This window comes from Bombus affinis, chromosome 3, assembly GCF_024516045.1.
Source record: "Bombus affinis isolate iyBomAffi1 chromosome 3, iyBomAffi1.2, whole genome shotgun sequence".
Lineage (NCBI taxonomy): Eukaryota > Metazoa > Arthropoda > Insecta > Hymenoptera > Apidae > Bombus > Bombus affinis.
In genome coordinates this window covers 17147320-17159999 of record NC_066346.1, presented here as the reverse complement: position 1 = coordinate 17159999, position 12680 = coordinate 17147320, and the positions used below count along the sequence as shown (strand labels likewise).

The 12680-nt window shown below is 52.3% G+C and overlaps 1 protein-coding gene across 7 annotated transcripts in view; it reads right to left on the bottom strand.

Annotated features, from left to right (window-relative positions):
- Positions 1–12680, bottom strand: part of LOC126914387 (dachshund homolog 2) — a 142437-nt gene that overhangs the window by 23345 nt on the left and 106412 nt on the right. For all 7 annotated transcript variants that reach the window (XM_050718276.1, XM_050718277.1, XM_050718275.1 and 4 more), the window contains one exon: positions 10933–11016. In XM_050718276.1, the coding sequence (XP_050574233.1) occupies positions 10933–11016 (84 nt within the window). The remainder of the gene's footprint in view (positions 1–10932; positions 11017–12680) is intronic.

Below are 12680 nucleotides of genomic sequence, written 5' to 3'. Positions count from 1 at the left end.
GGCCGACTAATGACATCGGCTCCTCTATAATACTCGTGCCTCGAATATCATCGGCCCGATATTGCCACCGCGAGAGATTAATGTTTCGTCCTAACCCATCCCTTCCTCCCTCCCGCTCTGCATCGCTCTTTGCTGCTCCGTTCTTTTCCGCGTGTATCCCTTTCTCCTGATGGCTGTCGACAGTTCTTTAACGACACTTGCCTATGTTGGGCGCGTGTCCTACTCAGACTTCTCGTAATCATGGCGAACCCTATCGTCAAATCGTTCGCTACGATCGTGATGTTCGTGCAAACGAGTCGAGGGTAATCGAAATTGTGGCGTCGCCCTTTCCTTTTCTATAAAGCAATTCGTTTCGCGCGAAAAGAAAAATGTTAGCATCGAAGCGTCTGTCGTCGTCCGATCCGATAAACGTCAAAGCTAGAGCCTGCCACTCTGGAAACTTGGAGACGAGTGGAGTTTCGGGGCACGGCGAGATGGTAGTTCGTCCGCGACAAGCGGCTAGAACGATAATGGCGGCTATTAACGAGCCGTATCGGGCGTGAAGACACCTGAGCCCAAAATATCACCCCGATTAATGCAATTACAGCTTACAAGTCCCTTCGGCTCTAAGACCTCCAGTATTACTAATTCATCGAGCGCGTAGATGTGTTTCCGGCCTTCGTCCCGCCGCTCGATCGCCTTCCAACCTTCTCTCCTATCGTATTAGTACTCTCCTCCTTCCTTTCCTGCTTTCCCTCGACCTTCGTCGAGACCGATTTGTGCCGTAGAATGAGAGAACCACGAGATCTCGAGGTTGCGCCGCTCATCGACGAATAGGTAACGCGCGTATACAGCAGCCGGAAGCTGGTCGTTCCTTCACAAGGGTAGATGAAGAGGTAGGTTGGCAACGGATTACGGCGTTTTCCGAGTCCCTGGCAGAGCGGTATCGGCTTTTGGCGGTTGCGGTTAACGTAATTACGCCGAAGGACCTATGCGGCCCCTCGCGCGAAACCGCGAACGTCTTAGCTGCGCGTCTCGGCCTCCGTCCTCGGCCCCTTTTCACCCACCGTCTTCAGCCCCTCGTCGGCCTTCCAACAATCCGGAGAAAACGAGATGCCGGAGCGCCAGTGTCTGCTAATCGGCGGATCCGCATTCGCAACGCGTTCCAAATCAACAACGTTTCCCTCGCTTCCATCGTCTTGCATCAAACGCTGATCGAATTTTCCGGATTAAACGCTTCGCCCCTGAGACCTTTTCGAATTGTTCGTTCCAACGTACGTAACGCTTTAACTCGCATTCACCGGTCGTTTCACCGAGTAGGAGTCATCGGATACTGAAACGTGTTTTTGCGTTAAACGAATGATCGTCGCGCAATTTGGAGTAATCGCGCGTAGCGCCATTCGATGACTGGAAAAGTTATAGGGCACGGCGATCGAGCAATTACGGGCGAGCGCCATCGCTAACGTGATCGTCATCGTCATCGATGTCCGGACAGTACACCGGACCAGGCCATCACGCTTTATTAGCGCGACGATCGGAACAATCGGTCCAATGATTACAGCCGAAACATAATCGTTAACGCGTACGACCCATTAATGACTATGGACCATTCTCGATGCCAAATTGGTGGCGGCGAATGGGCTCGCGAGAGAGCGGATCGCGCGCACTCCATATACGCTTGCATACGCGCGGTATGCGTGTAACCGCGTAAACGCGGACGCTTCACGCGGTCGATGATGAACGTATTTGCGCCGCCCGTTAATCCCCGTTACGACGAATCAAAACGTAAACGCCAACATGCCTCGCGTTATCGCCCGACGACTCAACCCCGCACTTCCATTTTCTCTCTCTTTCTCCTCCGCCGATCTTTCCGCTGGCGTTACGCGCGGGAACTTTTGCGCACTCTGCTGTGGAGGAAACGCGTGTCTTGCCGGGAGCTACTGGTTTTCTCTGTCTCTACCCTCCTCTGCCAAATCGCTTCGTTCCTCCATAATTTATGAGATTCTCCGTCTGTCCGTGAGGCCTTTCCTCGCGACCTTATAATTAGAAATATGCTTACGGCCGTAATTCCGGACGAAGCGGAACAGAACGGGTGCAGTGGTTTGGGGTGGTTCGAAAGGAGGGTGAGCACGTTTACTGCCAATAAGGGACGCATGCATAATAGAAAGCCGTAGATGGTAGTCGACCGGCCGACAGAAGGACTTACACGGGAATGCTACTTTACGAGCACTCGTATTACGAGGGTTGCGGATTCGTCGTCTTTCATACGAGCGGCCCGCACCGCTACGATATCGAATCCGCATCCTCCGGACCAACCAGAGCTAACAGCCAGCCGTCCTCTTTCCGTTCTCTGCTTCTTTCATATAACAGGAAACGGGGAATTATTGCGTCGCTCGAATCCCAAATTTGCCGCACCACACGCGGAATACCTCGCGATATACGAATATCTTGCGTACACTGAGAGAGGATGGCGCTAACCGGCGACCGTAGCCGGTTGAATATTTTCATCGGAAAGACGAAGGAGATTCGCCGCAACATCGACCGCACCGTCGTGCACAAAAATGGTCACGCCGCGCAATTCGGTTTAGCGAATCTCCGCATTGACGTCACGCTGGTTTACCATACACCGCGATGCGAACGAGAGAAGCTTGGTAGAGTTAGGGGGAGACGAGCCGTGACCAACGGGCAAGGGAAAGAGACAGAGGTGCTCGGGGTGTCGGGTTTGCCCGGAGTAGGGTGACACCGGCCCTAATAACGGGTTACCGGTTACGTATGGACATTTATTTATTTACGCCTTCCGCGAGGAATTTCGCGTGATTCGAGGTTTAAATACAGAGCGGTTAACCGAGGAGAACTCGTTTCTGCTGCAGGTTATGTTACGTTTCAGCGAGGGCAGTCGCATCGATCCTGAATCGACTGCAAATACAAATTACGCGTAAAGAGATACAAGAAAATTTGGAATTTTCGAATGGAAAGAATCAGGGATTCTTTTCGCTCTTATCGAACGATCCAGCACGATGGTTTATCTTAAAGGATCGGCGGCTCACGAGGGACAAAGCTGCACGCGTTCCACGACGGTCTGCTCGCGAGGATGGCTATGCTTCGGTACGTGCAGAATTTTCGCAAGCGTTTCTCCGCGCGTAACGGAAACGATCCGAGTTTGCGTTCGCGCGGACCGACGAAGGAAGAAGAGCGAGAGGAAGAGGAACAGGAGGAGAAAGATGAGGAAGCCGACCACGTATGCACACACGCGCGCGCCGAGCGCTCAAGTAATTCGCGCAATTTCATCTAAATTCCGCAGCAACAAAATTTCTCGCGTCGTCGTCTCTGTGCCTGCGCGACTCGTACACAAACCAGCCGAAGGGTTAAGTATGTACGCGTGCTCTCCTAGCTAGAACGGAACACCAGCCTCCCTAATGGTATTTCTTACGCTCCTTATTTATCACGGGGTAGGCCGACGCGCGAGCGAGCGTACGCCAACATACTCGCTCTCGACGACGTTATTGCGAAATACGATTAGGTCGGTACACCACGGTACTCTCTTACGTTTCTCGTCTCCACCCTCCTTCCGATTGTCCAGCCTTCGGCTATTTCGAATATTTGCGCGTTCGAACGATGCCGATGCTCGAAATACCGTTTCGCGCCTTTCGTTCACCGCGATAATGGCCGGTCTTTTTACGTTACGGCCTCTCCAACTTGCATTTCAACGAAACTGTCTTTTTAGAACGCTCAGCAGATACAAAGCTTCGCGCGATTGCTTTAAACGTTACACGCGAACTCTCTACTCGAGAATTCGCTCTCCTCCTCTTTTTCTCTTTTTTTCCACGCGGTTTTTAGAATACACGATCGCGTCAGCGTGTTCTTTGAGCAAGCAACGTTTACGATAATCGTGCGAATTTCTCCGGTAATAAATCGTGGAAAGACGTGCTTACGCTCCGTCCTGACAGCAAGATGTAACTAGACAGCGGAGCAGAACCACCGCCTATTTCCCGGTGGAATCGCTCGTGCCTGCTCGGCTGCGTAAATAAGCTGTCGCGTTTTATTTCTTTCCTCTCCCTTTCTCTCGCCGTCTCGTGGAATATTCCACCCGCTTGCCGAGAATATTGCGAGCAACCGGTTGCACGCTTGGCCAGGTAGCCGAGAAATTCACCCCTCTGGCTATGCCGGGCTTTCATCGACGCTAACTTTTCTTCGAGCCGCGTGTCCGTATTTAATCCTCCGCTATTGTCCTCGACTCGTGTTCCTTCTCTTTTCGCGAATCACCCGCCGCCAAAGTGCTATCGCATAATGGCGATTACGCAATTTCCTCTTGTTCGTCGATTCGTGTATCAATCTCCTCGTACCGATTATTCTTTCCCCGTACTTCTTCGAGATTTCGAATTTAATACTTGGAAGGAATCGATCTTTTCGCGAGCGTATCTCTTCTGGTTCCTCGGCTGAAAGCGGCCATTTGCGTTAAGGTAACAGCCGATCTATTTTTACGTAAGGGGTTGGCCGGCATGGACGCGGCGCGTATCGGCGCGTACGACGCGTAAACGCCGCAGCCCGAGGCGTTTATCAGCGCATTAACAATTATATTACGGAAGCTCACTGTTACGCGCGAGCGAATTCATACGCGTGCCTTCGGGGCTCCGTGGGGTGAAAGCAACCATCGAGGGAAAAAATACTCCGGTAAAGGAGATCCGGAGAGCGGTGGCCAGCAAGTTGAGCTGGTCCATTGGGATCTACGGTCTGCAGAGGCTCTGGGCGATTCAACTTGGAATCTGCGAACGATTCTTGCGACAAAGTTGCTGCGTGTGTGTCGAGGGACTCCGTGGCATCGATCGTTCGCGGAAAATGTTGCCGCCGAAAGGAAACGAGTCTGGGACCTATTTGAAGAGGAGAAGGGGCTGGTGGTTTCCTCTGGCCCTTCGGTCAGCTTTGTTCTCGCGCTTGGTAGAAAGGGTTGAAGGAACGAGCATAGACCCTCGACAGCTTCGGTTACCCTTTGGTCGCGTCGTAACAGTGGCTGTGATTTAATTTTTTTCTCGCTGTCCGAGAGAGAAAGAGACCGGGAGGGGAGGGGTAGGCAGAGTGTCATATTCACGACACGGGCCGATGGATGGCGCAAAAGCAAGAGAGACAGCTGGCCCTCGGCCATTGAAGGGCCACACCGGCAGAGCGAAATCAAGCGGGGGTTCGTGCCGGTGCCAGCCGGAGAGCCAGAGAAACGGACAGAGACGAAGCGAGAAGGACAAAGGGTGCGACGAAGGCGGAGAGGAAGAGAGAGAGAGAGAGAGAGAGAGTGAGAACGGGGGCGAGGACGAGTAGTCTCGGCGAGACTTAATTAAACAGCGGGCAAAGCCAGGTTAGTTCACAAAGTGACCGCGGCACCTACCCCCTTGTAGCCACCAGCATCGGCTCTTCGCCGATATAGCTACCTTCTGGGGATATACTAGCCCACGTATCGGCTTCCAACGGCGAACGACCGCCGCAGCCAACGTCCACGTCGCTTTACCTCCGATCGACCCATCGAACCTGGTTTTATCACGCGTACCCCAACTTTTCCAAGATTTTTAATCCCCTTTCTATCGACTCTTTCCCTCCCGAGCACACGATATTCTTGGCACTACCCAGCTCCGCCCCAAAGAACGTTCGAATCTCAGCCCCGCGACGGCGACTTTGCTCCGCTCTACTCTCGGCTCTTTTCCCCGAAGCACAAAGCAGAGACCGGCAAAAAATTCGCGGAAAAATCGAAGCCGTGCACGATGCCCTGGTACGGGGACAGCCCGGAGGCCAAAAAGGGCTGCTGTTCGGTGGCGACACCTTTGTCGTGGCGCTCTCGCATCCCCGCCACCAAGGGGAAAGAAGAGTTTATTTTCGCGGGGCGGTGGCGAAAGCGTGACAGAGTAGTCGCCGGTGTCAGCGTCGCCAACCGACGTTCTTTTTATCTCAAAGCCGTATCCCTTTTGCGCCTCTTCTGTATTCCTCAATTTCCAATGAGTCGGAATACGACATGAAACGCTAAACTGCCACAAAGGGGGTAAGCCGCTCTCACCGGTCGAACCCTTTGCCCGATCTGCTCTCTCGTCGCAGCGCTGATCGAGGTGGAACCTCGTCCCCCTCGCTCTGCCCCTCTTCCCGCCCTTTCTCCCGTTCGATTCTTTGTCACACCGCATTAGATTCGCTTCTGTTCCTGTCATTATTCGGAACGAATTCGTCAGCCATTACTGGCTGAAGACTCGCGGAGATCGTTAAGTCGATGACGGTCTGCTTCCTTCGCGTCGATCGTTCTAGTCGTCGATTTTCCTCGGCCGTGATGAGTCATCGACAAAGTTGGTACCAGAGAAGAAGGAGGAATCCGGACTCGATCTCGACGGTTCGTTCGAACGAACTAGTTCGTCTCGAGTAAAAACTTTCAAATTCTAATGTGCTCGTGTAAACCGTTTGCATAGCCGATCTTTTTTTTTACTTATGTTTAAATTACACCGAGTTGTTGTATATACGTTCTTTAAACCGACACGGTGACGTAACCCTATATTAACACATGTCTTTCGTTTACTTCCAACACGCATCGGATTTCTATCATAAACCGTAGAAACGCTAACTACGCGACTACGAATATTTCCGGGCAGAAGATATTCGCCCCATCGTCTCTGTCATAGCGAGTCTCCTAATGTTTGTCCACCGCGGTGACTTTGTTCTGGCGCAACGATCGCGCCGGGTTTCCGGTTGCGGGATTCAATGAATCAGAATGGTCGAGCAAAGGATTCGTAGGCCAGGCGAAGCCAGAGGAAGGGTGGTAATCGACACGTTTCCACGCAGTAGCGTCATCGTCGAGGAGCAGAAGGACGTCGACTGCGTGGATGGTCAGACGGAGACACAAGGGAGGACAACGTTGTTGCACGCATCCCCCCGTCCACCGGTTGCCTCGAGAGCAGTAACAATGCCGGGGAGGGTTCCGGCGTTCGGTGTGTGTAAACGTTCACTTCAAAGCAAATCAGCTATCGTTACGCACGGGAGCACCGACGTCATCGATGTCCATACCCGTTGCCGGTGTTGTTGTTGTTGTTGTTGTTGTTGTTGTTGTTATTGTCCTCCTCCTCGTCGTCATCGACGTCGTTGTCGTGGATGCAAACTCTTTTGAGAATTAGCTCTTCGAAGCTCGTTCGAAGATGACACAGCAGCGGGTTGCTTTGCGTCGCGACAGATACTTGGATGGATATGTTAGTCACGGACTATTGATCCAGGGGATGAATCTAATACGAGTAATTATAGTATGCCGGTGTATCGTTGACGAGCATCGCGTCAGAAATCTTTGAGGGGATCGTCAACCGTGAACGTGCGACTAATGAACGGTTATCATTCCTCCGTCGATCCGAGCTATTCGATTTAGGCTTATTTCAGCTTCAACTTTGACATATACCAACGGGACTTGTTCGAGTTTGAATCGCTGTGGCGTCGTTCGAGTTTTAAAATCCGTATTACCCGCGGTGGTAAACATATAGCTGCGTAAACTGGAGGATAGCGTGACGCTGGTCGAACTGGGGTTGAAACGCGGCAAAGTCCCTTGGGTCCCAATTACACCGACACCCGATCCAGGCATTACAGGCCGGCTAATTCAAGGGACGAGGAGTGTCGCGCGTATAAATCTCGTCCGGTTGATTGTACAGTTTCAATTCTGTTTGTCGCCACCGTGCCGTGTCGAAACGAGGCGTCGTTGCATCGGGGTAGCTGCGAAACGATTATTCTCTTTCACCCGGTTGTCATTCCTCTTCCCTCCTATTATCTTTTTTTTTTTTTTTTTGGTTCTTTTCTTTTTACTGTCCCCGGGAAAAAACGACGATGGTGTACGAACGATGCGAGAGACTCGCGCTAAACGAACGAAACCGAAAGGACGCGGAAGAGGAAGAAGAGCGTAGGCCGCGCGAAAGGGCTGTTTCTCTTGGGCGACAAAAGGTTCGGTTAATTACAGGAAGGCCGCAAGTTCTCGTAAAGCCGTGGCAAAGGCAGCTGTCGGCTCCCAAGGCGACCCGCGGGTTTACGGAGGTTTACGCGCGTCGAGGGCTTTTTGCTCCGGAGAAAACGCGCGTAGGTCGTCGTTCTGTTGGTTGACGCGTGACGTCGGCCAGAATTTCCGGCCGCGGATCCAATCCAGAACAGCGTCGCTCTTGTTCCGCGTTCTATTTGTTATCCTAGCCGCCGTCCACCAATCGCAGCCTCTGGCTCGATCTTGCTCTTCTATTCCCTCGATGACGGCGTAGTATCGTCGTCGTGGTCGTCGAAAAACCGCGAGCGCGATTAACGACTTTTGAAATCCGGTTCACGTAAATTCTGAAGACAACGTGGGAAACGTTGTTCGCGTTCCTTCCGCGGGAAAAAACCTCCTTTTCCTCGTGCACACGCGGCGTGGACAAACAAACGTCGCTTTTTCAATCTTTTCCAAACAAAGCGTGCGTTTCGAAGAGAACTCGAACGAGGAAGTAACCACGTAAAGATTCTCTCTCGTTCGTAGGGAAGACGTGGCAGCGGCGGATTGTTCGGTGTATCGGGCCGTGCAAAGGTCATCTCATTGTTCGACGAGAGCAACGCGTGTCCCATTACAAATCCCTCGACCGGCGTGGAAGAACAACGAGAAGGTACCGTCTCCTTGCAACCCCTGCTAAGATAATACGGCCTGTCGGTCCGCGGGGGGTCGGAGATTTCAACCTTTACCGAAATGCCAAACGGGGCTTTAAACGGGCTAATAACGCCGCGCCCCCTTCCAACTCCCCTGTCTACCCTCCGATTCCCTCCTTATTGCGCAAATTGCCTTTGCAGGCACGAATAACACGATACGCCATCAAATTGATAAAGACATCAGGCTTGCCACCGACTTCCGGGTAACGTGACGAACCAACCTATCCGTGACGTGAAGAAACGCGAGTATCTTTCCTTTGGAGAAGCAAGCCAATGTCAATGTTTCTTCTGTTTCGTTGGTCGTCGATACGGGATCGTTTGTATGATTATACTCCCTATGAAGGGTAATAGACTGGGGTATTATAGGAAGAAAGCAGTTCGCGATGCTTTTCATTTGCGCGCCGGTCATTAGCCGAATGAAAGACGATGGTCTTAGAGAGCGGTTGCGTCAATATTCTCCGATGATCGATCATCCGACCGGAACCACAGGAGGCCACGCGCAAATTAAGTATCGTCTTACGCTGGCCGCCGCCGCCTTTAAGAATCCTCGAAAATACGCGAGAGGCGAACGAAAGCGGCGAACGAACGAGAAACAGGGAATTCGTAGCGGCATCGATCATCGCGTGGATGGGTGAGAGGAACCAAAGGAGGCAGGCGAGAAAGGGACAGAGAGGCGAAAGCAAAAGTTTTGCACAGAAAGATAAAGGTTTCTATAGTGGTTTGGGGAGGGGGTCGGTGGACTATTTCCTATATTTGCGATATCATAGAACTTGCTTGACATTATGGGTGGCGTCGGGGGTGAGCCAAGGGATAGATGGGCTATTCCGTGAGACCGGCTGTCATATTCATGTATTGACACTGAGCTGGTTGACTAATGGACTGCTGTTGTCAGAGGCTCGTGTTACCGCGAGGGCCCGGCCCCTGCAACTCGTTTTTCCTGCGAATCGACCGAAACGCGTCCACGGCTATACCACGACGACGACGTCGACGTCGACGTCGACGGCCGCCTCTGATGCCAGCCGAATCGACGTACCAAAAGAAACGAAAGGGAAAAAATAAAATATCGGCTCGATCGAGCGAGTGGATGATCGACGCGAACGAAAACGCGCGCGCCGCTTCTCCCTGCCCCCGGAGAGCCACTCTTTTTGGTACGAAGCGCAATATAGCGATCGTGCGCGCGTCCGCCCCGAAGCACGCGGATATTCCTGTCGGTCTTCTCGACTTTTACATATTTATCGCGTCTCGCATTGTGCTCGCGTCAGCCGGGACGCCGACATCTTTTGCCAGGAAAATCCGCGATATTGAATTTACCTGCCACCCTTCTGCCGCTAACGTTCCACCATCTCCCTCTTTCCTTCGTCCAGCAGCGAATCGATTCGCCGGCATCGAAACGCTTTCACTCGTGAACGATGCTTTCCTGCAGTCTCGTTACGTGCGTCTTACTTCTCAAATAGACAATCGAGTCACGCGGCCGATGTTTGCAAGCAGAAAGAATTTGCCGAGTGATTCATCGACCACTGTGTCGCTCCACGTACCAGAAGTCTCGAATCTCTCGGGCGAGATCTCGATCCGACAGGCGCGACACAATGCACAGATCGCTCCTGGTGCTCGCTTTTTCCACGCGAGCCAAAGAAAGGAGAGAGGAAGAAGGCACGGACGGACAAAGGGGAGAGTGGGTGTCGGTGCAGGATCGAGTAGGTGGTCAAAGAGAAGCAGAGCCCGTAAACGCGAGACGACTATTCTATTACCGACTGACATTCGATACAAACTTGGTCGAGCGATCACGGCCTTTGCCGCGGTCCTTCCACGTTTCCTTCCTTCCTACCTCCGACCCTGTTTCCACCCTTCGTTCCATTAAAGTCGCGAAACAGCCGGGACGAAGGCTGGTCCGAAGGAGGAGAAGCACGGCCAAGAGTAGTCGTGAGTCTGCAGCAGGCTGGAGCGAGGGTCCTTCGAGACTGGAATAATAGGATACGCTGGGACCTACGAGCGTAGCGAACACTTTATAGCGGCGTGTCTCTGCGTGGCTGCTTTGATTTATCGCGGAGTTAAACGGCTCGACGCGGGAACGCCCTCTGAAACCTCCTCTTCTCGCGGATGATCGTACGTCGCGGGCGTACTATGCACGAAAAGCTCGTTTACGTGGCCGCTAGATTCGTCGTAAAGAGCATCCGTTTAGTCGGGGACAGGCATCCGTAGACGCGGTCGATGGAATTTTGCGTGACGATATGGCCAGTAAACTGACACGATGTCTAGTCATCGTTCGAAGCAAACGTTAGGAGATTGGATACTCACCTCGAACCTTTTGCTCGTCCTGGAGCTGTCGCTCGAGGCTGTCTTTAACCTCCCTTTCTCGAAGAACGTCCATCTTCAGTTCGGCTGTAATCAGAAAAAGAGAAAATATTTCATTTCGGCCGTTGTACGACTTTCGGGATCGAAATGATCTTGCGTTTTGAATTATTCTGGAAGTTAAAGCTCGAGTTGTGTTATTCATCGACTACCTTCTTCGTCGTTACTTCAGCCAAAAGATAGCGCGGCAGAATATCGTACGGTCTGGCGGGTTCGTGATTAAATCCAACAGACGACGACCGGACCAGAGCTCGCATAGTTACCTTTAATAGAATTACATCGAGACGCTCGACGATACCGACCGCGTTCATCCTAGCTCGTCTCTAAGACGCTCGCCCTTTCTCCGTCTTTGCGAACAACCCCCGTCACCCTTGGGACTCGCCACGCTAAATTAGCCATTTCAAATCTCGGCAAGAGGGTGCTGGGATCGTCGTCGTACGGAAATTCGCATTTCTGACTGCGAGACCCCCATGATTCTTGATTCGGTTTACGAAACGCTGCGAAATGGTTGAAGAACAGCGCCTGACGCTGGATTATCGACATTTTGGAAGCGAGTAGATCGGGCTCGAAGCCCTCGGGACAGCGTGTCAGGTATCGACGAAAAGGAAAGAAGTCGGTTTTTAGCCGGTGAAACGTTCCCAGGGTCTAAATCAAGCGGGCTAATTCGGTTTAACGGAAGAAAAGAAAGCAGGGGAGGGGAAAAAACGAGCCACCCTCTTTCTGGTTGTCTGCTTCTCGAATTACGTTGGTAGCCAATGAGCCGCGCAGTTCGTAACGCGTCTCGCGGCTCATCGACCGATAAGCCGCTCGTTAGATCGCTACCAATTTGCGGACATTTCGCAGGGTCGTTTTTCTCGCGATTCTTCGAACGCAATAAAACCTGCTCGATATGGCAACGACTGGGTGAAACGACCTAATCCGCTCGGGGGAAGCTAATCTACGTTCCATCCCTCGTGAAATATACCCGATTATTCCAACTTCAATATCGTTGTAATTCCTCTTCTCCTTTGTACCGTCCTATACGAAGCGAAGCGAATAACGGAAAAGATATCGCGTTGGAATATGTAACGTATAAATACTGTAAGGAGGATATTGTTGGAAACACAACTTGCGAAAAGCGAATCGGTTCGGCAACAGCATCGAAAAGGGCAGAATCGCGCGATATCCGCGGAGATAGACGGGGGCAGGGTGACGAGCCACGCGGAGAATCAAGCCGGTAGATTAGGTAGGGGCGCGCGTCTCAGCAGTCTGCCGGCAATTTGAGAGCGTTTGCGAGGTCCATTAACGGCGGTAACTCTTCACGACCGGCCGCCACGAAGATTCAATTTGAATGCTAACCAGAATAGGAAGTTCGCGCCGGAGCTCCGCCGCTATGTGTATACGTTACGCGGCTGCCCCTTCCTGCCGTGCTCCCGCCTGTCCACCACCCCTCGCCCCACCCCTTTCCACCCTGTTATTGCCAATTTCGGCGCGTTTCTGCAGCCCACTTTGCGATCGTTTAGATTATCATCTCTCCCGGTTTCTCTTTCTCTCGTCCCGAGACGAGTTAGGGTCTCGTTCGACTCTCTTCTCTTCCCCCCTTACACCTCCGAACCTCCATGCTCTTCTCCGCCTCGTCTACCTTTCCCTCAGTACCTAACGTTTCCGGAGATAATTGAACTTTATTAGAGATCGTAGTTGATGCGAACGTCAAC